The sequence below is a fragment of the Hemicordylus capensis genome, chromosome 5, assembly GCF_027244095.1.
Source record: "Hemicordylus capensis ecotype Gifberg chromosome 5, rHemCap1.1.pri, whole genome shotgun sequence".
Taxonomy (NCBI): domain Eukaryota; kingdom Metazoa; phylum Chordata; class Lepidosauria; order Squamata; family Cordylidae; genus Hemicordylus; species Hemicordylus capensis.
Genome location: NC_069661.1, coordinates 235,013,014 through 235,039,719, shown reverse-complemented (window position 1 = coordinate 235,039,719; position 26,706 = coordinate 235,013,014). Strand labels below are relative to the sequence as shown.

Genomic DNA, 26,706 nt, shown 5'->3' with positions numbered 1-26,706 from the left:
AAATACGTGTTGGAGAGGTCTCATGTTGCTCCCCTATGGTGCCTGCTTCTGTCACTGAGAGAAAAGCAGAAATTGGATCTTGGTAGGGTCGAGACATTTGGATTTCCCAGCAAACTGGCTGGGTTGAGACATTTGGATTTTATGATTGTTTTTAATGTATATGCTGTAAACCACCTTAAGAGAAATTGGTTATTAAAAGCAGTATATAAATCTAACAATCAGTCAATTTGTCACAGGCAAAATAGCAGGCTGGAAGGGCGAACTGAAGATAAGCTTAGTTTCCATAATGCAATCCTGTAGGGATGTGCACAAATTACAGTTTGAAGCGCAATTCAACGCAGAACCCCAGCACCTTTAAACTAAGGAGAGTAGGTGCATACAGATGGGCCCTTACCCCTGGACTTCTGGGCTGAAGTCTAAGGCCTCCAAATCCCTTTTAGTCTGTCCTGGGTGGTGTGGTCACATTAAAAATGTGTTTAAAATACTGTGTGGGTGGGTCCTCCAAAAGCGTTTGGGCTCCAAAATCACCTAGGTGCAGTTCTAGGTGCACACCTGCTCCTCCACCACTCACCGCCACTTCCTGTATTGGCGGAGCTCCCACCACCCCAACTAGCTTCGCACGCCATGTGTGCTGGTAGTGTCACACAAGGACACCTGGAGGAGAGGAGAGTGATGCTGTCACACAAAGACAGATGGGGTGAGCGCCACTGATACAGGAACTGGCGGTGAGGAGCAGGTATGCACCTGATCTCCTCCATTTTAAAGGTGCTGGGGATCTGCTGCGGATCACACTTCGAATCGTGATTCATGGACATCCCTACAATCCAGGCACAGTCTACACCAAAGGCATCTGCCACAGAACCAAGGAATGGCTCACAGGAAATGAAGCAGGAAGAGGTGGACAGAGTGAGGAACAGAGCATATGCTATCTGCATCAGATCCCTTTGCTGCATGAGATCTGCTGACAGGATGGAGAACCCGATGAGAAAGGCCAGAGACCAGTCACAATGCACCAAGAAAAGGACTCTATTAAGCTACTTGGGCCCAGTGATTTTCCCAAAAGAGCACAGTTCAGAGAAAACCACCATTCAAACACTGGCAGATATACAGAGATGTTGATTATATGGTGATAAAACAAATTCAGATTCTGCACTTGGAGTGAATAATGCCAGCTGAATTACCAAGAGTGTAGTAATTGCTGAAAAACTACTTTCCTCTGGTCTGATAACATCTGAAAGCTCTAAACATGTGGGAAACCCAGATCATGTTGTTAATCCATGACATATTCATGGAGGACAAAGTCCATCAGTAGCTACTGTTCCTGATGGCTATATGCTACTTCCAGGCTTAGAGGCAGTATGCCTCTGTATATCAGTTGCATGGGCATGCCACAGTCTCCTGCTTGTTGGCTTCCTAGAGGCATCTGGTGGGCCACTGCAGGAAACAGGATGCTGGACCCGGTAGGCCTTGGGTCTAATCCAGCAAGGCAATTCTTATGTTCTTATTACGCAATTCCAACAGAACTACAACTATTTATATAACACTTTTCAATGGAAAAAGTTCTAAAAGTTCTCAATATACCCAGTCTTTAGAGAAAGAGGACTTGATGAGCACTTCCCACAAAGTTAAAACTTCCAAACTTAACTGAGTCCACTTCCAAATGTGGAAGTGGACTATGGAGCTTAGCCATTGGTCATGCAAACTATATAGGTAAGGGAGGAAAACAGAGCTGCATGACATTGCTTGCCCCACATGTCTGAAATTATGAGGAGAAATGACATTACTGTAAAGCACCTTACAGAGGTTAAAGATTCTATGCAAATGACGAATAAAAAAGAAAACAGGAATGCTAGCTAAGAGGCTTGGACTTGTTCTGTTCTGTCTTGGCACTTCTTATGTTCTTTCAAAATATCCTGCCAACAGCCGCACATTGTTTTCCGAACCCTAAAACACTCATCAGATGCTGCGCATAGTTGGCTGGTTTGCGTCTCGGCTCATCACAACAGAAAATCTCTTGGACATTTTGCTGTTGTCAAATGCTGAAAGCTCTCATTAAACTTGCATGCTTTAAAAAACATTCGCCAAACAGTGTGGTAGAACTGAAAAGAGCTCTTATCGATTCGCCACAAGCCGCTTTTAAAATGGAAGAATTCCATCTGTGACAGCTTTTAAACAGTTACAATCAGGATAGCCTTTCTGTTTTAATAGCCTTGAATAATGGTTTGTCACTTGTTTACACTACAAAGCTAAAGTGGCAATGACAGAGGGCACTAAACTTAGAGCCAAAAAAAATAAACTGTTGTGTATATATTTTTAAGTACTAAATGGCATTATACAGAGCCTTTCAGCAGCAGCTCTCAGAATGCTTTGCAAAAGATACTGAAGCCTTGCAACAAACCTTCAGAACAAAAGCTATTAATCTTCTTGAAGAAAAAGTAGTAAGCTACCCAGGTTATTTCTATGAAGTATCATTTAAATGGTACCTTTTAGCATCCCAGGTACTTTGCAATTTAGCAGTACAAAAACCAACTGAGTGTGGTTAAATAGAGAGTTAGTGATAAGGTCATGCAGAGAATTTCATGGCTAAGCACTGGCCCACTACATCTCATGTTATCAGCAGCCCTATTCAGCTATAATGTTGTACTTTTGTACAGGTGTCTGTACACATGTACAGGTTTTTAGGCCAGTTGAAATGATACTTCAGCCGCTTAGCCCACTACATGCAATAAGGATGTGTACATGCTATGGGAATGCAGGTCATTCTCCCGCACAACATAATGGGACACCTTTACCTAATTGCATGCACATGGGAGAAGGGGTAATCTAGTGCGTCTAGGAACATAGGAAGCTGCCTTCTACTGAGTCAGACCATTGGTCCATCTAGCTCAGTATTGTCTACACCAGGGATTCTCAGCGTTGGGTCCTCAGATGTTTTTGGACTTCAACTCCCATAATCCCCAACCAAAGGCCACTGGGACTGGGGATTATGGGAGCTGAAGTCCAAAAACATCTGGGGACCCAATGTTGAGAATCCGTGGTCTTCACAGCCTGGCAGCAGCTTCTCCAAGGTTACACGCAGAAGTCTCTCTCAGCCCTATCTAGAGATGCCAGGATTTGAACCTGGAACCCTCTTCATGCAAGGATGCAGATGCCCTTGTCCCAGAGCAGCCCCATCTCCTAAGGGGAATATCTTCCATTGCTTATGTGTAGTCTCCCATTCAAATGCAAACCAGGGTGGACCCTAATAGAAAAGGGGACAATTCATGCTTACTACCACAAGACTCGCTCTCCTTCCACCCCGCACAGGTGATTAAAGAAAGGGGCAAGGGTAGCATGTGGTTTTACAGCACCTGAGCAGAGGTTCCAAATGCTGCCTTGTCCCACAACCCTGGTGGGGGACAACTCCCTTTCAAACCAACCTTTGCAAACTTTGGATGTGGTATGGGAGGGTGGAGAGGAGAGAAGTTTGCCAGCAGCCTCTTCTCCCATCATGCTTTTTGCAAGCTTTGCAAGGAGCATGAGGAGAGTCACCACCCCTTGCAAGGGTCAGATCAGTTCCAGAGATCTACTCCAATGGCCTTGTTAGCTGAGCATCTTGCTGCTCAGCTAACATCACAATACTCTGCCACCTGAGGCAATCACCTCTCCTCACCTCATGAAAGAACTGCCCTGGAAAGGTACCCTGGGTGGGGAGGGGAGAAAGATGTGCATACTCAAGGCTCATACATGTTCTTATTGCGTGTGGTGGGCTGGGCAAATGGAGTATCACGCAAAGCAGCCCTCTATTTGAATGATAGTACATGCATTCATTTTAAAAGTACAACCCCTCTCAAATGCAGGGTAGATAGGAACTGGACTACTGTATGTGCATTTAATGTAACACATGGATAACTGTCTGACTTCCACATTGTCAGATGTGTCTGACTTCCACATTGTTACTTCCACATATCACAAAATATGTCTGGATTAGTCACTTCCCTTAATTCTTTTGAGCCACTGCTGTGGTGCCTAAAAATTGGGGGGGAGGCCCTTCTTAGAGGAGAGCTGGTCTTGGCATGAATTGTCCCCTTAGCTAAGCAGGGTCTGCCCTTGTTGCATCTGAATGGGAGACTAGAAGTGTGAGCACTGTAAGATATTCCCCTCAGGGGATGGAGCCGCTCTGGGAAGAGCAGAAGGTTCCACATTCCCTCCCTGGCAGCATCTCCAAGATAGGGCTGAGAGAGATTCCTGCCTGCAACCTTGGAGAAGCCACTGCCAGTCTGTGTAGACAATACTGAGCCAGACAGTCCTGTGGTCTGACTCAGTATATGGCAGCTTCCTATGTTCTATGTCCTATGTTCTTCCATGAGGCGAGGCGAGGCAATTGCCTCAGAGGGCAGATTATTGGGGCCCCAGGGAGGCAGCCAGATGCCCTCCTGCCCCTGCTTTAAAAGGAAGGGAAAGAGTGGGAGCAGTATTTGGCACCCTGCCTCAGTCAGGTCCACAGAGGTCTTGAGCTGCCACTGCTAAAAATATTTCAATCCACTACTGGGCTATTAGAAACAGGGCTCCATATTTTCCACCTTGACCTTTAAGTTTGTCCAGATATGTGATCTTAAGTTTACTATCTATCTGCCAGTTCAGAAATGTAAGGGCATATAGAGGCATTCTTAATGGCTGCCATTAAATGAGAATACCTCTCCCTGGAGAGTCACCAATGTCCGAGCATCCTCTGGAGATATAGTCTATTTGTTTGGTGATCAGTAGTACGGTAAGCTGAGGGGTGAACATTCATTCATTCATTCATTCATTTAAGATAGACACCAGCAACAGTCACTAGAAGTACTGTGCTGGGGGTGAAGAGGGAACTATTGTAATTGGCTCTCAATTAATACATTGTTATCCACCCAAGCCCTTGGCAAGAGGAAGGCTATAAATCACTGTAAGAAATTCCCCTTAGGGGATGGGCCCGTTCTGGGAAGAGCATGTCCCAAGTTCCCTCCCTGACATTTCCAAGATGAGATGTCAGGGAGGGAGGCTGAGAGAGACTCCTGCCTGCAACCTTGGAGAAGCCGCTGCCAGTCCAGGTAGACAGTACTGAGCTAGATGGACTTGGTATATGGCAGCTGCCTATGTTCCTAAGTAAATGACAATATTATAATCTTCACAATGATAAACAAAAACTGTACTGCAGAACTTTAAATATGAACTTGCCACTTATGGGCGCCTACCTTATTTCAACCTATAAATAAGCTTAATACCTAAACTTGCATGATTCCATAGAAGGAACCCAGGAAGCAGTTACTGCCGTTGCATAATGAATGCTTGTATGCATTTAGACAAGTACTTTAAAACTAATTATAAATACTGCTTGTGCAGCCAGATCTGTCTCAATAACATAAAATAACTGGCCTCCTGCAACACAGCTCTGAGGAAAGTGCCAGCTTGAACATAAACACTGGAGATGAAATTCCTCACTGCAATGTGGTTTGTTTGGTTTTTTTAACCCATCATTGTCGCAGCTCTGGAAAATCTCCTTTAGCCATTTGAGTTAATTAATCTAATTATTTTTGCTTTTCTTCTAATGAGTATCTACTCTCTGTACAACCGGGGCTAAAAGTGCAAATAGTAGCCCAGCAGAGGAGAGGGAGAGTCCATCCACTTTTCACCCAGTGCCGCCTGGGATGAGAGACCAGGTGGGTGCTGTGGGCAACGGGGCTGCTGCCTCTGGGTAACATCTGTGGGGAGCGTGTGCAGGATTGGGACCAGCTCCTGGGGGACTCAGCAGTTCCTCGGATCACCTGCTCAGCTTTGGGCTTTATAGGAACGCTGCCTGTGGCAGCGGCCCTGCCACTGGTGGGTCGCCACCGAAGGGGTGACACCACAGGGGGCCACCCCTTTGAGGGAGCCACTTCAGGGGATAACGAGTATGAGGGCCAGGCTATTTGGCTCAAGATCCCTCGTGGGTGTGTAAAGGAGGGCAGGTATTATAATTGGGTTTATTTTTGAAATCTTGGGTGCATTGAGTTTCAATGTGTCTGAGTCTGTCTGGAGACGGGGAGATAGGGGGTGTGTCCACTGATTATGGGGCAGCTATGCCAGTGGTGGTGGGGAACAGAAGCAGTAACTTTGACAGGTCAGCAGGCCATTGCAGGGGAAGGGAAATCAGAAACTTAATTGCTGTCTCCCCTTCTGGCTATCCTGTCAGCTCTTTGACCTTGGAAAGCAATGTTAACCACCCACAGAACCTCGTCTTGCTCCTTTGTAATGCCAGGTCGGTCCAGAATAAACCTAAAACCATCCATGATTTGATTCTGGATGAAGGGGCCGATCTGGTATGTATTATGGAGACTTGGTTGGGGGAGGTTGGCGGCCCGGTCTGATCCCGGCTTCTTCCTCCAAGGTACTCTGTTGAGGAGCAGTGGAGGGGAAATGGGCAGGGAGGTGGAGTGGCTGTGGTCTACAAGAGCAATATCTCCCTTGCCAGGATCCCTGTCCAAGTGTCTGACCATATTACTTATTTTATTTTTTTTACATTTTATATCCTGCTCTTCCTCCAAGGAGCCCAGAGCATTGTACTACATACTTGAGTTTCTCCTCACAACAACCCTGTGAAGTAGGTTAGGCTGAAAGAGAAGTGACTGGCCCAGAGTCACCCAGCAAGTATCATGGCTGAATGGAGATTTGAACCCGGGTCTCCCCGGTCCTAGTCCAGCACTCTAACCACTACACCACATGGTTCTGTGCTCCCACACATACAAGGTAGCCTTGCACTGATCACTTCCGCAAGTTCACGTCTGGCAGAGTTGTTCAGGGTCATGAAGGGGCTAATGTGCACCCCTTCCCCCATGAATCAGTACTTAGAACCAATAATTACCTGCTGTGACGTTTTTAATGAGTTCTTTGTGAAAAAAATCTCTCGTATTTGGGCTGACTTGGATTCAAACTCCACAAATGTTACAGAGTCTGATGCTGAGATGTCCAGCAGGTCCTTTTATGTGATGACCCTGTATCAGTTTCAGTTTGTGACTCCTGAGGATGTGGACAAGTTGCTTGGAATGGTGTGGCCTACCACCTGTCCTTTTGATCCTTGTCCGACATGGCTTATACTATCCAGCAGGGAGGCTGTTGTAGAGGGCCTGGTAGAGATGATAAATGCTTCTCTAAGAGAGGGCAGGATGCCTCCTTCTCTTAAGGAGGTCATTAGACCGCTTCTGAAGAAGCCTGCCTTGGATACCTCAGAGTTAAATAACTACAGGCCTGTCTCCAACCTTTCATGATTGGGCAAGGTGATTGAGAAGGTGGTGGCCTCCCAGTTCCAGGCAGTCTTGGAGGAAACTGATTATCTAGACCCATTTCAAACTGGCTTCCGGGTGAGCTATGGGGTGGAGACTGCCTTGGTCGGCCTGATGGATGATCTCCAATTGGGAATTGACAGAGGGAGTGTGACTCTGTTGGTCCTCTTGGATCTACCGGCAGCTTTTGATACTATTGACCATAGTATCCTTCTGGAATGTCTGATGGGATTGGGGGTGGGAGGCACTGCTTTGCAGTGGTTCCACTCCTAACTCAATGGCAGATTCCAGATGGTGTCTCTTGGAGACTGTTGTTCATCAAAATCTGAACTTTTGTATGGTGTCCCTCAGGGCTCCATATTTTCTTCGATGCTGCTTAACATCGACATGAAACCGCTGGGAGCGATCATCAGGAGATTTGGTGCAGGGTATTGTCCATTTGCTGATGACACCCAAATCTATTTCTCCATGTCAACATCATCAGGAGAAGGCATAACCTCCCTAAACTCCTGCCTGGAGGCAGTAATGGACTGGATGAGGGATAACAAACTGAGGCAGAATCCAGATAAGACGGAGGTGCTTATTGTGCAGAGTCGGAACTCGGGAGACCATTTTGAGCTGCCAGTTCTGGATGGGGTCATGTTCCCCTGGAAGGAACAGGTACACAGTCTGGGAGTGCTTCTGGATCCGAACCTCTCTCTGGTGTCCCAGATTGAGGCGGTGATCAGAGGTGCTTTTAATCAGCTTTGGCTGATACACCAGCTGCCTCCGTTTCTTGAGATGAACGACCTCAAAACAGTAGTACATCTGCTGGTAACCTCCAGGTTGGATTACTGCAATGTGCTCTATGTGGGGCTGCCTTTGTACGTCATCCAGAAACTGCAGTTGATTCAGAAAACGGCAGCCAGTTTGGTCTCTAGTTCATCTAAGAGAGACCATATTACTCCTGTGTTGAAGGAATTGCACTGGTTGCTGATATGTTTCCGGGCAAATTACAAGGTGCTGGTTATTACCTATAAAGCCCTAAACATTAGCTTAGGTCCTGTGTATTTAAGAGAACATCTTCTTTGCCATGAGCTCGACCACCCGCTAAGATTATCTGGAGAGGTTTGCCCACGGCTGCTGCCAACTCATCTGCTGGCTACTCTGGAATGGGCCTTCTCCGTTGCAGCCCTGGACTTTGGAATGCGCTCCCTGTTGAAATAAGAGCCTTCCCATCCCTGGCAACTTTTAAAAAGGCACTGAACACACATTTATTCACCCAGGCTTTTAATCAGATTTATAGTTTTAAATAATGTTAATACTGGGTTTAAATGTTTTTAATCTTTTGAATGATTTTAATTGTAAATCGCCCAGAGATGCAAGTTTTGGGTGGTATAGAAATATTTTAAATAAATTTTTTTAAAAAAATTCAGGTGGCCAAAGGAGCTTTGGTATTTATTTTGTTTTGCAAAGACTTTCTGTAAAAGACAGATTTATTTAGGCTGTGTGAAGAAATGATCTATTTTTAATCTTGGTGTCAAGATATTGATATTTCTAAGCCCTAGATCAGAACTTCTATAGCACAAGACTCTGAAATAGAGTTACAAATACGACAAATATACTGCTTTTCAACACAAAGTCCCCAATTGGTTTACATAGCAATAAATAAATAAATAAAATGGCTCCCTGTCCCCAAAGGGCTCACAATCTAAAAAAGAAACAAGATAAACAACAGCAACAGCCACTAGAGGGGTGCTGTGCTGGGAATGGATAGGGCCAGTTGCTCTCCCCTTGCTAAATAAAGAGAATCACCACTTTTAAAAGGTGCCTCTTTGCACAGTTAGCAGTTACCCTTTTCCAGCCTGGAAGAATGCTGAGAATCCCATTTTGGAGGCCTGCTATCGCAATGCACAGCTGAGAAAATGAACCAAACGCGTAATATTAGACTATCTATCTATCTATCTATCTATCTATGAGACAAATATTTATATACCGCTTTTCAACAACAGTTTCCCAAACTGGTTTGCATAGAAATAAAGTAAACAAATAAGATGGCTAAAACCTCTCCCTTTCCCCAAAGGGCTCACATAGACACCAGCAACAGCCACTGGAGGGATGCAGTGCTGGGGTTCAATAGGGCCAGTTGCTCTCCCCCTGCACAATAAAGAGAATCACCTCTAAAAAGGTGCCTCTTTGCTCAGTTAGCAGGGGAAGAAGCAACTATGGCACTGCTCTCTTGTCTGCCAGTAGCATATTGTTTAAGACTGTAAAACAGTTTAAGCCCTATTCAGACATATTATGTTTTATTTGTGTATAGGTCACTGTACACACTTTTGTGCGAATGACTGTACCTGCATTCAGTTTTAAAAGGGAACCTGAGTACAGGTTCCACAAATACATAAGACACAAAGGAAGCGTACTACTGTATGTGCATTCAACAAAACATGTGAAGAACTGTACACGCATACAGATCAGTACATGTGTTCACTGTACACAGAGAGTTTGGGCAACAAGAGGCCTCTATGGCTACTGCAATTAATCATCTCTTCCCGGGACCGCACAGCTCAACCTGACAGAAGTCTAATACCCACATATATATGGATGCACAGACATGCACACGCTCAAAAGAAGCTGTTGTGGTGATCTTTTAAAAAATGGATTTGGCTGACAAAAAGACAAAGTGTGCCAAGCGAGAGAGGGACTTGGAAGGTTTTGCCGCATGGATGGACTCCCTGATAGGAGTGGCTCAGAGTAAACAAACCAATACAGCAGAGATATAGAGCCCATAAATAACAGCACCTGGTTATAATTGCAGCCACATATGTTTTACAACATTATTATGAAGTGCCTTGTCAGGCACATTTGATTTAGAGTCTTGCAAAAGATGGAAAGCGCCTGGAGCTAAAATAGCTTCAGCAGTAAATACCGAAGTGAAAAATGGTTACTCCTAATGAAGGGCATTAATAACATCCGCCCAGCATTAGGAAGAGTTAAAATCCTGTTGATTATCTGGGGAAGTACACATGGTCTTTAACAGGAAAAGTTAATGGGCTACAAAACTTACCCCATGCTGTTCTTTTACATGACCATTGAGAACATGCCCCCCCCCCTTTTTAATCTATTGCAGAGATACAAAGAGCTGATTGTCTGTCTTCCAGCTCTCTCTCTCTGAAGAAGCAGGGGCTTCTATACTACAATTTCTCCTCTGACTTCTTTCCTACAACCTCAGTTTCTAGGCATCAGGATGGCCAGGCCAAATATGGAGAGGATTAAATGCACATAGGACAATGTAATGTTCCTGAAACAAGGGATGTTAATTATATTCTATGGACTGGTGAGAGTAACATTCAGGAAGGAGGACAATCCCTGGTCAGCCTTAATGAAAAGCAAAGTGAAGATGTGGTGACTGCTTGCCTTTCAGAAAAACTGCCTCGTTTAAATGGGAGCTCTGTAGGACCGAAAACTCTTTTGTAATAGTACCAAGTCTCTTCTGGGAGAGTACCCTGACAAGGATCAGCCACTGCATTTATCTAAGCTTTAGATGTGATGATGATTTTTATTTGTTGTTTTTATCTGTTAGATTGTTTTTAGCTACTTCTCCCAAAGCAGTTTGCAACAGAATAAAAAAGGCTTCACACAATCTGCCAAAAGTCCGCATTGTGGGAATCAGAGGTCTCATTGGGTCTCATTTTGTGATGTGTGAACCTGCCAATGTCTGGTTCTTGAGCTGGACTTCTCTCCACCACCCGACATTCACTTGACATTTGTAGCTGACATTTAAAATTTGGCATGTAAGCACTTCATGGGCTGGAGGGGGGAGGGGGGGTCACCACAAGTTCCTTCTGAGCACCAGCCATGCCCCACCCCTGTGTCTTTGTGTTGATGCAGTGGGGAAAAGTGTGGCCAGCGTGCACTAGTGCAACCAGCCTCCTCAGCGGGAATGGGAGGGAAGCATGGCAGGAAAGAGAGAGAAGAGGTGATGGAGTGGGGTGGCGAGGGGGTAACTTGGTGTCCTCTGGGGCCCAGGGACATTTGTCACCCACCCCCAGGCTCCATTGTACCTACGTGGCTGTAGAACAGCATCAACACAAAACTTTTTATAATAAGTAAAAGTTGACTCCTGGTGCCATACCTTGTAAGAAGATATGGTGAGAATGATGCTGGGTTGTCCTGTTCTGAAAATGCTGGCATGGAACCTCCCATTATCCAGAGACGAAAATACAGAAGTAGGATCGCCTTCAGGTAAAAAGAACACACATTGAGGTTACTTGTAAGAAGAGCAGATACAGGAGTTAAGAGACGCAAACCATTCCTTATGGCCAGCAAACCAGAGGATATGACATTGGCTGATTCCTTCAAAGATATTCTGCAAACATTTGTGTGTTGGGATGCCTCGTTACTATACATTTCTTTCTGCAGAATTATTCACCCTTACTAGTGTTCATGTATCGGCAGGCTCCATATACAGAATCCACAGGTTTCTGAATAATGCCTGTGGACACTACAGAATTCTCCTTTTCAGTTGCCTTAGAAACGTATCACTTTTAGTATGTCGCCATCCCATTTCTATACAAGTCAAAGCAAGCAGCAGATCCCAGTGCATAAGGCAGCAGCTTGCTTACCTGCCTTTTCATTACTGCAGTCTCCTCTGCCTCCTGCTGGGAAAGAAAGGGGCCATAGTTCACTGGCAGAGGACAGAAGCAGCATGCAAAAGGTCTCAGGTCCAACCCCTGCCATCTCCAGTCAAGACTGGGGAAAGACCCGTCTGAAATCTTGGAGAGCTGCTGCCAGTCAGTGAAGACAATATTACATTAGGAGGTAGGGATGTGCACAAACTGATTTGGTAGTCCTTTTTCTGGACCACTGGACCGGTTTGGAGGTCCAGTGTTTGGACCGGTTCAGCGGTGGGTGGTGGTGGTGGTTACCTTTAAGGAGCAGGGAGGGTGCACTTCCCCCCCACCTGTTTAGTCAGACTTTTAGTTTATAGTTTTAAAGCTTCAGTTTTAATTGTATTTTAAATTGTTTTAATTATGTTTATGTTTTAATATTGTTTTATATTGGTTTTATATTGTGAACCACCCAGGGACATTTTTGTATATAAGTGTACTTACTATCTAACCAACTAACTAACTAGCTAGGTAACTAAAGCACTTGGCTTGCTAATGTGGACAGGAGTAATGGAATGGACAGCCATATGTGGAATGGAATGGCAAGTTAGACCGTTGGTCCATCTAGCTCAGTACTGTCTACACCAGGGGTTTCCAACCTGTGGTACGGCAGATGTTGCTGAACTACAGCTCCCATCAACCCCAGAAACTGGCAGCAGTTCTCTAAGATTACAGGCAGGAGTCTTTCACAGTCTTACCTGGAGATGCCAGGGTAGTGAATCTGGGGCCTCTACATCCAAAGCAGATGCTTTGCTACTGGGCTATGGCCATATCCCTGGTCTGAAAATAAGTGGGTTAACAGAAATTGGCCCTATTCATTCCAAGCAGAGCATCCCTTCAGTGGCTGTCGCTGGTGTCTATCTGATGTTTCTTTTTAAGACGGCGAGTCCTTTGGGGACAGGGAGCCATTTTATTTATTTATTTCTATCTTTGGAAACTTTTGTTGAAAAGTGGTATATACACATTTATTAATTATTTAGTAGTAGCTGTAGTAGCAGGTGCGGCCTGTGAATGCATCTTTAAGGGTAAATGGAGCCGGTGCTCCGTGCCGGCCAGCAGCCCCCGTGGCTGGGAATCGCCTCCGGCACTCACCTGGCCGCTGGTGTGGGCTCACCTCTATGAGAGCCAGGTGAGTGGTGGAGGCGATTCCCCGCCACGGGGGCTGCTGGGCGGCACGGAGCACCGGCTGTGTTTACACTTAAAGAAGCCGCCCGCCACCCCTCCAGAGGCGCATTCACAGGCCGTGCCTGAGTAGTAGTAGTACAAATATTTCTATACCACTCTTCAGCCAGAGTTCTCAAAGCGGTTCACAGATAGATAGATAGATAGATAGATAGATAGATAGATAGATAGATAGATAGATAGGATGGCTCCCTGTCCTCGAAGGGCTCTCCATCTAAGGTAGACACCAGCAACAGCCACTGGAGGGATGCTGTGCTGGGATTGGAGAGGGCCAGTTGCTCTCCCCCTGCTAAATAAAGAGAATCACCACTTTTAAAAGGTATCTCTCTGCTCAAGTTAGCAGAGGTAATAGTAGTAGTAGTAGTAGAAGAAGAAGAAGAAATTATTACAATCAGTTTTACTAACTGTACCCCTAAACCAGCAGTGGCTCAATCCTAGCGAGTGGCGGGCAGGGGGGCGAGGGACACACCAAAAGAAGTGCAGCTGCCTCTGCTTCCCAGCTGCTCAGGTTGCTCCTTTCTTTCCCTCCCTCCTCAAGAGCCACACTGCCTGCAGGCTGCTCATTCGACCTGGTGAACGGCCAGCCTGCTGGCAACGCAGCTCTCAGACAGGACAGGAAAGAGAGGAGCAACCCAAGCTGCCTTCTTCGGCACCCTCTTGGCTCGTTCTGGAGAGCCACTACTGCCCTAAACATGCCAATATGTGGCTGCAAAAGTAATCCTACTCGATATGAGAGGAGCCGCAGCTTCATACATTTGGTATATGTGCTTGGCTGAGGAGCCAACAGGGTGAAGCTACAATCTGTGGGATTATGACTGAATGCCTCTACGTCACCCCTAAATGTAATGAAATTTCTTGGGGCATCATCAATGGGCCAATAAGCCATTGTTCTGACCCAGCATGGAAACCCTTAGAAGCCAGCCAAGATGTGTACTACTATATTAACTGAGCCTGTTTCAAAAATACTGGTATTGGAATAGGATGCATCTCAAGGGAAAAAAGGGAATAAAAGCATTGTTAAAATATCAATACTTACATAGGTAAGTACCAAGGCAGCCCTCTTTAAAAAAGGTTTTGTGGTGTACAAAAACTTCTGTTTGTTACTTGTAGTCAGATAACTGAAATGTAAAAAAGAAAACAATGGCATTTATAAAATTGCCTCTCAGTAGATACCAATCTTCTGGCACTGGAGGGGGGGAAAGAGTTAAGACACCCTATTTCAAACAGTTAGCCTGATGGACAAGCCGCCACTGAATGCAGGACACCAAATTCTCTTTGGAGCTCAAAGAAGTTGGAACTCACTGATTAACCAAAGCAATACAGGTTAGCTTGTCTGCCAGACTGTGGACAGAAGCCCTCCCTATGCATATAATGCACCGGGGGAGGGGGGAACCTAGCTTGGTAGAAGCATATGTGAAAAGGATCTTGAGACGGAAGTCAATCACAAGCTGAATGTAAGTCAGCAGTGTGATGCAGCTGCAAAAAAGGCTAATGTGATTTTAGCATGCATGAATAGAATCATAGTTCCCATGTCACAAGAAGTAATAGTTCCACATTATTCCATATTAGTTAGATTTCATCCGGAGTACTATATCCAATTCTGGGCACCTCGCTGTTGTTTTTTTAAGGTAGATAAACATCAATCATTAATGCAGACAAACTGGAATCGGAGAGGTTTTATGTGGGAAGGTTAAAGGAACTGAGTGTCTGGGCTCTACATTGCTGGCTTGACATGAAGAGGTGAAATCCTGAAGAGAGGGGTGGGGAATAGCAAATTGCAGCTGACTGCACATGGCAAGTTGCCAGAAAGGGGGCAGGGATTTCAATTATTGCCAGCAATTGCGTGCCCAGCTGACAGGCCAAGGGCAGGAGGAAAGAATGTATAGTCCGCGAAAGCCTTCACGGGATCAGAGCACAATCTCACAGGGGGCCAGAAGTCACCCACAGGATTGTATGAGATACAGAGGGCTATTTAGAGAAGGAAGAGAGAGCACCAGTGATGACAAAGGGAAGGACATGACTAGGGTGACCACCTTGGCTCCTGGTGAGGAGCAGGCTTGGACTGGCCCACAGGGCAACAGGGCATATTCCCGGTGTGCCCCATCGGCAGGGCACCCCTGCGCCCCGATGCTCCCACCCTTAATTACCCATTCTGCTCAAAACCCAGCCCCCTCCCCACATACATTTCACCACCCTCTCAGTGCCCCCAGTCCAGCCCTGGTGAGGAGCAAGGTCTGTGGACAGCACATCCGGAGGAGGCCAAGGATGAATGAAACCCCCTCCCCTCCTCTCCATACTGAGGCACTGGGGGAGGAAAAGGAAAGGCAGGGGGCCTAATACATGGCATGGCACTGGGTCTGTTCAGCCTGGAGAAGAGAAGACTGAGAGAGGGAGTGGCATGATACCAAATATATATATAACAGACAGACAGACAGACAGAAAAAGCTAAGCTGGGGCAATAAATAGATAAAATTGCAAGAACCTATCACACAGCACTAAATACAGTTTCATTCAAAATATTAAATTCATTTAAAACATTTCAGAATCACACGCAACAAATCACCTCCCTTCACTATTCACATTACCCTGTTAACAGTTATCTTTCCTCATTCAATCTCTCGTTGTCTAAATAAATAAAAAGCCCAAGTATCTATATTGAAGGCTTTATCCCTTAAATGCCCTCTTCTAGACTTTACATGGCATATAAATAATGTCAAAATCTGAGACATTTGAAAGGTTATTTAAAATTTTAAGCTGACAAGAATGTTTTAATATAATAGTAATAGTAATGATCTGTTTTATATCTATGGATATTCAGTTTGTGTTTGAATTTTTTCCTCTATTGTTGTGTTACTGCTGCATGAGAGTGTGAACTGTACACTCATCAGCATTTTGTGGTTGATTTTACATGTCTAGAATAAAAGAACTAAAAAGTAAGAGGAAATTTTCTTCCTATTACTGCGATTTTCTTCCATGCCATATTCCAGAGGACTTGAATCTTTGGACATAACCACCATATAGGTAGAAAAGAACTATTTTATGATTATGTAGATCACACTGTGTCTTTGCTACCTTCATTGCACCTATCCATAAATGGGAACATGATCCATTGGGCTGATTGGTCTGTGTATTCAATTTCTGAGATAAAAAAGGACAGACACACCCAACTGGCCAGCTGGTTCAAGACAGACTTTGGCTTACAAGTCACAACTAAAAGAAGAGGTTACAACATTTCCCAGTTCAAACAAAAATATCAAAAGTAGGGTTTTTATCTAGATTTTTACAGCAGACAGTGAGCAACCTTTACAACCTTTAAAATATGAAGAAAAGCTCCCCATGCTGACAGAGAGACAGCTCACACGAAATAGGATGAACATTTAACAACAAAAGAAAACCCAGTGGATCCAGATGCGTTCCAAAAAGTGTATCATCTAATTAAAACAATCTTACGGATGCCATGTCAAGAAATATAATAAAATATGCCACATGCCACAGAGAAAGCTGAATTATCTCAGGCCCTTTAAATCTATTTATTCATAAATGTCAGTATTTTATCTTGGTATCTAAATTAAATGCCAAGCTAGTCTAAAAGGGGGCTCATGCTGCAAGTTGCAAAGTTCTCTAACCCCCCGCTGAGTGAAAATAGGGAGCTGTCGCCTGTCTGAAAAGGCAGCTCCAAATGGCCTTCAGTATTTCACCTTGGCCTTGATGTGAAGTTGCTGAAGGGAACAAGCAGTTGATTTAATTAACCCGAGAACAGGCCCTTGCCACCTCCTGTTTGCCTGCTTATCTAATGGAAAGGAGCAGAAAGAGTTTCCATAAAACCTCCTTGACTTTAATGGGCTTTGTTGCTAAAAAGAACTCGCTACCCTTACAAAAGCAACATACCACCGCAGGACATTTCTGAACTTGGTCAATAGCAGAACACTGGCAGTATGTAGTCACCTTCAATTAACTATGTCAGAAACACAAAACTACAGTGCCAGACTCCCTCAGCAGTCTCCATACAAGAATCAGAACCACAAAAGAGTAGCCTGATTCAGATGCTATAAAACTGCACTGCTATAGCTGTGTACAGCGGTGCGAAGCGAGAGGAAGTCTCGCCCCTGCTGTGACCATCATCCTTGCACCCTGCCACTCATGCTTATAGCAGGGCTTGTCTAAAGCGGAAAGAGCCCGTTCCATGATGGTGGGAACTTCCATGATTGCTTATCAGAAGCAGGAAGAGCCCTACCCATGATGGTGGGTGCTTCCATAATTGTGAGGCTGCTTCACAGTCATGGAAGCCTTGCTGTAAGCATGAGCAGCGGAACATGCTGCTGATTTGACACAGCAGGGGCAGTACTTGCTCTCCCTTCACTCCACTGTACACGGCTACAGGGGGACAATTTTATAAAGTCTGAATGAGGCTAGTTTCTCAGTTAACTGACGTTTCTTAATCAGCAGTCGGACAGTCGGGTTTCCCTTGGGCATTCTGGAAGCCCAGTCTGGTGTCTCATCTAACACATCGTTTTACTACAGACAGGACTCTGCATAGGTCTTTCCTACATCAGGTGCAGGCGCGGGCCGTGAACGCGCCTCTGGTGGGGTGGCGGGCGGCTTCTATAACTGTGAATGGAGCCGGTGCTCCATGCCACCCAGCAGCCCCCGCGGCAGGGAATCGCCTCCGTGGGAGCCAGGTAAGTGGTGGAAGCGATTCCCCGCCACGGGGGCTGCTGGGCGGCATGGCGCACCGGCTCCATTTACAGTTAAAGAAGGCCCCCCCGCCCCCCCACCGGAGGCGCATTCACGGCCCGCACCTGATCAGGTGTATATATACACACTCCACCCCACCAATGAAAGACATTGCAAGGAGAAGGGCATCTGGCTCCTTGCCGCTTTGGCCCTGGGACAACAGAGATCTCTAGGCCCAGAAGAAGCGAACAGGGAGCATACCAGTACTAGCCATGTAAATGCCTTTGGGTGGGTGTCTACAACTGCCTTGGATAGGTGTCTAACAGCTAGCTCCACCAGGTAGAATGTGGCCCAAGGAATCATGGTGCCTGAGGTGAGTTGCAAAATGCTGCCATGCCCCACAACCCTGATTGAGGCCAGTCCTCCTTGAAAAACTGACATTTGCAAGCATTGGAAGTGGTGTGAGGAGCAGGACAGAGGGATGCTTGCCAGCAATCTCTTCTCCCCTCATGCTTCTTGCACATTCTGCAAGAAGCTCTGTGAGAAGAGGCACTCCTTGTAAAGTCTGCAAGAGTCAGATCAGCCCTGAAGACTGCTCTGATGGCAGTGCCAGATGGTGCCTCAGTGATTTGTGACTTGAAGCAACCACCTCACCTCATAAAAGGGCCACCCCAAGGCCCACAAGAACATCACTGCTGCTGCAGAAAAGGAGAGAGTGAGAGGGACTGAGGTGTTAGGGAATTTAACCATGCCCCAGGAAGGAAGAAAAGCAGCAATGGCCATTTCCAGGGCAGAAAATTCTTCCATTTGGCCCCCTCCGGAGTATTGCCACTGAGGGGGAGAGTAACCTCTGTGGGGCTTAATAATTGGGAGGAGTTGGCCATGGAAGGAATTCCAGCTGTTATCACCACCTTTGGGGCCAGGGGCCACTTCTTGGTGTTCACTACAGGCTCCTGAGAATGGAGAGTGGCAACAAGGACGAGCAGCTCTAGAGGGAGACTTTGTCCATCTGGCCCCTTTAGGAGCATCAGTGCTGCCGAAGAGAGTGACAGATTGCTACTGTGATGTTTTCTGATACTGTATTATATATTCAATATTTCTAAACCTCCTTCAGATCCAGGGATGGAAGGCGGTATTAAAATATGATTGATTAATGGTGGGCGGGGAGGAGTCAGTCTCACATAGTGGCACAATGGCCTCACCCCACTCCACATTGGCATGTAAACAGCATAAGCAGAGTTTGTGTTATCATTCTCCCCTTAAAAGAAGAGGGGACCATTGCTCTAGGCTTTCATGAAGTTGGGCATCCACATGGAACCCAGAGTTCTGAGACTTACCCAAGTGAGTCACCTGACACTATCTCTGCTTGACTCTAAGAGCCTTCTTCAGAAAAAAGAAGGTAGAAAAAATAGTGGGGTATGCAACACTCCCCCTGCTATGGACAGGTCATACGAAGCTATTGGCCAGATCTGTCATAAATACAGGTAGGTCCCGGCTTACAAACAGGTTGTGTTCCAAAAGTTAGTTCGCAAGTTGGATGTTCATAACACATATACTTGTTTGTATGTACAGGTTGGTGTTTCTACGTTGGGGACTTCCTTCATGTAATATGTTATGGAGCTTTGTTTGTACAGACGGATGTTTTTAAGTCAGATGTTTGTGACTCGGGGAGTGTCTGTACCTGAAACCTGCTCCAGTTTAAGCCTCAACACCTGACCCTTTGACCCTGGGCTGGGGCATACGCCACATGATCTAGGCATGGATTTGGGAATGGCTGCCCATGGCCTCAGCCTAGCCGTGACACTCTAGCCCTATTTAGCCCACATTCAGTGAATACATGGAGAAGATGCAGGACCACACCCAATGGACATGCCCACATCAGTATTTCCCTCTGGTCATACCCCTAACACCCATGCATGCATGCAGCTGAAAAGTATCCCAAAGTATCCCAAGTATCCCAAAAGTATCTACAGCTGCACAAGTTCAACTGAATGCACAACTGCTGTGGATGCAGCCAGGAATGTGCACCTTTGCTGGGGACATAGCCAGCTGCCATGGTCCAACTTCCCCCACCAGATTCAGTGCACTGAACGCCTGGAGAGGATAATCTGAACAAGGTTTAGATGATGACTAATTCTGCACAAGTGCCAGAATCAATGTTGCAAAATTACTTAGCTGCTCAGCTTAATTATGCTTCCAAAATGCTTTTTTTTTTAAACTGAAGAGCATTAAAAAAAGAAAGAAAAAGAGTGAGACAAAAAATGCAGCCAAATCTATTCAAATGTTAGAGATGGAAAAAATTAAACATAACTGTATAGGGCTTTTTAACCTCACGTCCAGCCCAGCTTTCCCATAAGTTAGTATGCTATTGCTTGGTTACTTCCTTTTCTTTAAAAAAACAAAAACAAAAAAAACCCTTACAGAAATAAGCCACAATTACAACAATAATAAACAGCAAAATCCTTAATAAAACAATATCTATCTCTCTATCTCTCTCTCTCTCACACACACACACACGCACACAACACACACATACTTCAAATGGAGGCCAAAACTGATATCTGGCAGTTCCTTCCTCTGAAAAGGAAAGTTAATCACAACAAGCAAATGACGTCACTCTGCTGCATCAAGACCCTCCTTTATAAGTGAAGACAGCAGACTAGGTGGCCCAGTAAAACTGGACAGCATTAAAAGTCGCTCATTCCAGATGGAGTTGTACAAATCAAAACAAATTCCTCTGAAGGCCAGGCAGCTTGTCTTTGTTAAAAAGAAAAACTAACAGGCCCTACTCATATAAGCAAAGAGAGGCTTCTTGGTCATTCAAGCCATTTATCTTCAGAAGTTGACATGGCTGAAGCCTACATAACTCCAAAGGTACTTCTATCTGCATGAACCCCCTGCCAATGAAAATCTGTGGGATCTGCTAAGTATACAACCACAAACTGACTGGGTTCAGACATAATGCTGCACCATGGTTTGTGCTAACCATTGTTAAAACTTTACACCACAGTTTGAGCTTCCAGACATACAATGGGATAACCATGGCTTAGAGTTGTGGGTCCACTTTTGTTTCTTTTCCACAATAGCCATAAGATCTTGGAACAAGCCTCTTGAAATACTCTCACATCGGAAATCCTTGCTACGGTGCAGGAGGTTCTGCAAAGCCAGCCCATTTATTTCAAAAGCTGATTATTAGAAATTGCACCAACTGTCTACTGATATTTGGTGATTATTCTCCCGATGTGATGCAATTTAAAATGATTTTACACTTGTTTAAATAAGGCAATTTTAATAGTTCATTTAGTAGTTCTATTTTAAACACTCCAACATGCAAGAGAGGTGGTTTTAAGAAAAAAAAATTTTTTGAAGTGGATCCACTTATTTCCAGCACACATCAGCAACCCCTCCTCCTTTATTTTTGCAGTTTGGAATGCTAAGAACATAGGAAAAAGCTGCCTTATACCAAATCAGACAATTTGCCCACCTTGTTCAGTATTCTCTACACTGACTGGCAAAAGCTCTCTGAGGTTTCAGGCAGGAGTCTCTCCCAGCCCTGCCTGGATATGCTGATTCCTTTTTATTGGAAGCAAGGTTTAAATCCAATACTTGATTTTGTAAGGCCTGTTTGCAGTCTTATGTTCAGGGTTGTTCTAGCTCTTGCTGATTTCAAAAGGACCACAGCAGATGCTCAACATCTCTGAATAATCTCCCATCAGTGCCAGAGCTATGCAAAAATGACCTTTTCTAGGAACAGTATCTTGCCAAAGGCTCTCTCTCTCCTTCCATCTCGCCACAAAATGTGCATTACAGCCAGAGATTCTCTGCGGCAAAAAGTCCACGCACAAAAAACGAAAGAGCCAGAAGGACCTCTTTGTGCAAAGTCAGAAAACACACTGTACAAATGGAGTGGAGTTTCCCACCCACCCCTCCCAATTCATCTGAGGACATGTTGCACAGATTCTTTTCTCTTGCAAACACCCTCGGGGTACACACATGGATGAAACAGAGTATAAAAGCGTAAGTGAAACATATACATAAAACGCCAATACTTGTACAGAAATATGTCTGTTCAGAACAGGACAAGGAAATAAAAAAATTCCCCTTGTGCCAAGCATTCTACCAACTATCTGCCAGCTGATCAAACTAGGAAAACAGGATTACAGGCTCTCAGCCATGCAGTCACATCTTATTCCACACCGACAAAGCCAGGTGCCACAATTGCACAGTATGACCTCACTTATCTCAATCATCTCCTTTCCCAAGAAATATACTCCTATGCTCCAGAAGAGAGACAATGTACTCTACAGACAAAGTACTTTGTAATGCTGTGCATCATGCAAGCCACTGTAACTGGATGCCTGACGAGTATCATGTCAAAACTGATGTTTGCATCCCCGACTGCCAATTGCCAAACCCATCGATAGCCAGTATTTCAGGTTATTTCTACAGCTAGAACTCCTGCACCAGGCAGCAGTTCTTGTGGTAGAATGCATGAATTGTGCCCTTTGGTAAACAGGGTTTGCCCTGGTTTGCATTTGAATGGGAGACTACATGTGAGCACTGTAAGATATTCCACTTAGGGATGGGGCCGTTCTGGGAAGAGCACCTGCATGCTTGCATGCAGAAGGTTCCAAGTTCCCTCCCTGGCATCTCCAGATAGGGCTGAGATAGACTCCTGCCTGAAACCTTGGAGATGCCAAGGTTTGGTTGGGCAAGGTGACTGAGAGGGTGGTGGCCGACCACCTCCAGGCAGTCTTGGAGGAAACTGATTATCTAGATCCATTTCAAACTGGCTTTAGAGCTGGCTATAGGGTTGAGACAGCCTTGGTCGGCCTGACGGATGACCTTTACCGGGGAATCGACAGAGGGAGTGTGACTCTGCTGGTTCTTCTGGATCTCTGAGCGGCGTTCAATACCATTGACCATGGTATCCTTCTTGATCGCCTGTGGTAGCTGGGATTAGGGGGCACTGCTTTGCAGTGGTTCCGCTTCTATGTCTCAGGTAGATTCTAGATGGTGGAGCTTGGTGACAGTTGCTCCTCAAAACGGGAGCTGCTATATGGAGTCCCCCAGGGCTCCATTCTGTCACCAATGCTTTTTAATATATACATGAAACCGCTGGGTGAGGTCATCAGGAGATTTGGTGCTGGGTGTTATAAGTATGCTGATGACACCCAAATCTACCTCTCCTTTTCATCTTCAGGAGATGGCACTCATTCTCTAAATGCCTGCCTACAGGCAGTAATGGGCTGGATGAGGGAGAACAAATTGAAGCTGAATCCAAGCAAGACGGAGGTGCTCATTGTGGAGGCTCAGAATCTGAGGGGTGAGTTAGATCTCCCTGTGCTGGATGGGGTTACACTCCCCCAAAAGGAGCAGGTGTGCAGCTTGGGAGTATTCCTGGACCCAGGCCTCACCCTGGTATCTCAGGTGGAGGCCATGGCCAGGAGTGCTTTCTATCAGCTTCTTCTTCTTCTTCTTCTTGCTTTAAATTTTTTATTGATTTTAACAATATCTTAAGAATCTCATTACATCAAACATTAAACAAAACTGACTTCCAACTCACTAATCAGCACGAATCACTAATTATACAATTAACCCTTGCTATAAAAATTCAAAACATATATCCTATACCTTACCAAACTCAATTTTAGTCTACTCAACCTGCTAATATTGCTAAATTTCAAACCCTGTTGAAACATCAATATTAGGAAAATAGTTCTTTAAGTACAGTAAAAATGGTTTCCAATCTTCTGTAAAACCTTCCAAATTTTGATCTCTTATCAGTACTGTAAGTTTTGCCATCTCTGTGTATTCCAAAATTTTTATCAGCCAATCTTTTATCAGGCTGCATGCCTGTGAGTTTTAATTTTAAAAGCTACTAGATGCTGATACACAGTTACTGGGCAGAAATGGTTTCAGAATTCTCAGAATCTGCTGGGCAAATTCTCAGTTGCTGGGCAGAATGGGTCTCAGAATTCACATATCGGCCCTCCAGAAAGGGATGGGCTAGATTGTGTGGGAGTCTGGAAAGTCCATGCATTTCAGGAGAGTATTTAGACCTAGCTCTGCAGTTTCCAAAGCATCTCTTTACCTCCCACGCACTCTCAGCACTAAGAAAAATGGTCTTCATTTGCAAAATAGAAATTATGTGGGCAGAGCTATCAAGCAACTATGTTATTAAATATTTACTGACAAGATAAGCAGTGCTGAAGATGTCTGGGCTAGTGGTGTCCTTCTAGCATGTTTCTAAATTAAACCAATTCTGTACTTAACTGCACATGGTCTTCAGTGACAGCATCTGTGTATCTACTGTAGCACATAATCCTATCTGGAGTTTCTTTAAGCCTATCTAAATCATGCCTCAAGTATGTTTACAGAAGCAAGGACTTGCTCCTGCCTGAAGATGAGGGTTCCTATCAGCAGTAGAGGATGCATTCAGTTTGCTTTCTCCTCTTGCCAGGACTTAGACTGCAGCAATACCTGGAGCCTGAGGTTTTTGAGATAGGTGTTCGGCCTATCTGCTGCTACCAAGCTCTGTCCAAAGCATAGACCAGTAATGGATCCTCCTTACCATGGTAGGTCACAGTAGGTCATATGGTGTGGCCAACTCCTACAGCAGTTTACAAGGTCAGGCTTACTCCCTAGTCTGGGCATCAAGGGCTGCAGCTGCTATTCTTTGCCACAGATCTACCTCACACTGGTTCTTTTGCCTTGTCTAGGGGCAGCAAGATGAGTCGGTCTCCTCAGGTGGCAGATTACTGAGGAACCAGCAGGACGGCAAGATGTCCGCTACAGTCACCATCAGAGCAGCTCTTTGGGACCGGCCCAAGCCTTGCAACCTTTGCAATTAGTGCTTCTCCTCACTCTTCACAAAGCTTGTATGAAGCACAAGGAAGAGAGTAGGTGGCTACTGGCATTCTTCTCCCCCCGCCTCGCAACGTTTCCCATACATTTTCAAAGCTTGCAAGGCTTGGTTTTAAAAGGGGGCTGGCCCCCACCAGGAGCATGGGGCAAGGTAGCATTCTGCACTTCACCTCAGGCACTGCAATACCTTGGGCTGCCCTTGCCCTTGCCTTGTGTCTGTTCAGCCTTGACACAGCCTCACACTTTCCACTTAACTTGCCAAGGGCCAAATCTAACCATAAAACTCAAAGTCCACCTGTGTAGCTAATGATCTGGAGTGATTCCACCTGTCCCTTTCAAAGCTCTATATGGGAAAACACTAAAAAATATAGAGAGAACGGGTTTTAGGGGGGGAAGGGGGGGGGAGAAGCAGTGCACATATGGACAGCCCTCTACAGCCGAAGTCTAAAACAAGATCCAAGCATCAAGCTCAATGACTATATGAGTTTTGCTTAGGTCTTTTGAGCACAACACAAGAGAGCAATTAGATATCCATATAAAGAGGAAATAATACACCCAATATTTATCAGTGCTATACCATTCAGGACACAAATATCTTTCCAAAATGAAATGGGGAAGGAAAAAAATCATACACCCTTTCAGTGTATGCTGAAATATCTTCTGGAGTTCCAACACCATTGTACAGAGTCAATTTGAGAATAAAGAAAGCTGGACATACAGGTGGACCACGGACATCAAAGGCAGGGGGGTTGAGCAAGTGTTAATATTTCCTGTTCATAATTATGCTGTAATAATAATTGATCAGAGAATTATGCTGTAAGTACTGTACAGTATATATTCCACGTTTCATTCCAGTTACTCAAAGCTCAATGGAGATACAATACTGAATTATAGTATTTTTTACATCTTTCCTGGTCCCCCTGATTAGGGGAAGGAAAGTTAAGCTGATGTTTAACTTCAAACTGAGAATGGTGTCATCAACATGAACACCATCTTTCATTCCAACAGTTTAGTCTTCAAGGAAAATATCACACTATAGTTGGATTCCCAACTTCCCTCCATTTTGAAAAGAGGTGTAAGGATATATCTGTTATTTGCACTTGAGATGTAGAATTGTGCCCTGAACATTTATACCATATTTGATCTCAATCATTCCATATGCAATAGATTTATTGTCCGCAATACAAACAGAATATCAAACAATCAAGTTAAACCAAAGGACACATTTTGCTTGGCTAATTAGACTGGGTCAGAAGGCTAGACTAGAATCCTTTCCCCTGACATGCCAGTATATCAGTCTTGATTCTCATTGCGATACCTCACCTATACAGGCATAGCCTCAAGGTTTGTAGTATGGTGCTGGCGCAACAGGTGATATGAGCATGTTGTTTCATTCTAACCAGAAAGAAGGAACAGTTCCATAGTAAGTACATGTAGTTTGCATGCATGAGACTCAAGGTTCTGACCCCAACATCTCCAGTTAAATGATCTCAGTTTGCACAGTGAGGAAAGATCTTTGGCTTAAAAACCTAGAAAGTCATCACCATCTGATGGTATCTACCTGTACCATCAGGTAGATAAAACTAGGCTACATTGACCATTGGTCTGAGGTAGCTTTTTAATATTTTGTTATTTGCTCTTTGCTAAGTGAGCAAAGAGGCACCTTTTGAAATGGCAATTATCTTATATTTAGCAGGGGGAGAACAACTGTCCGTATCCTACCCCAACACAGCTTCTCTCCAGTGGTTGTTGCTGATGTTTATATCTCTTTTTAGATTATGAACCCTTTTGGGGGAGCAAACAATCTCATTTATTTATTTTTCTATGTAAACTGTTTTGAAAACTTTGTTGGAAAGTGGTATATAAAAACCCATAGCACCACCAGTAGTAGTACTTCTTGCTGGTACTGAAGGTTTTAGGACAGCTCTCTATATATGAAAAACTCCAGGGTCAATTAAACAGCAAAAAGGAGTGATCAAGCTTTCAGATTCCCCAGAACTCTTCTTCTGGGTTTTATCACTTTTTATTAGAGAAGGTTTAACATTACATCTTAAAGAAGC

General features: G+C 44.8%; 1 protein-coding gene across 3 annotated transcripts in view; it reads right to left on the bottom strand.

Annotated features, from left to right (window-relative positions):
- The window catches only part of TMTC1 (transmembrane O-mannosyltransferase targeting cadherins 1), a 232,675-nt gene that overhangs the window by 136,054 nt on the left and 69,915 nt on the right, over positions 1-26,706 (bottom strand). For all 3 annotated transcript variants that reach the window (XM_053252491.1, XM_053252492.1, XM_053252493.1), the window contains 2 exons: positions 14,142-14,223; positions 11,389-11,492 (listed from right to left, as the gene is read on the bottom strand). In XM_053252491.1, the coding sequence (XP_053108466.1) occupies positions 11,389-11,492; positions 14,142-14,223 (186 nt within the window). The remainder of the gene's footprint in view (positions 1-11,388; positions 11,493-14,141; positions 14,224-26,706) is intronic.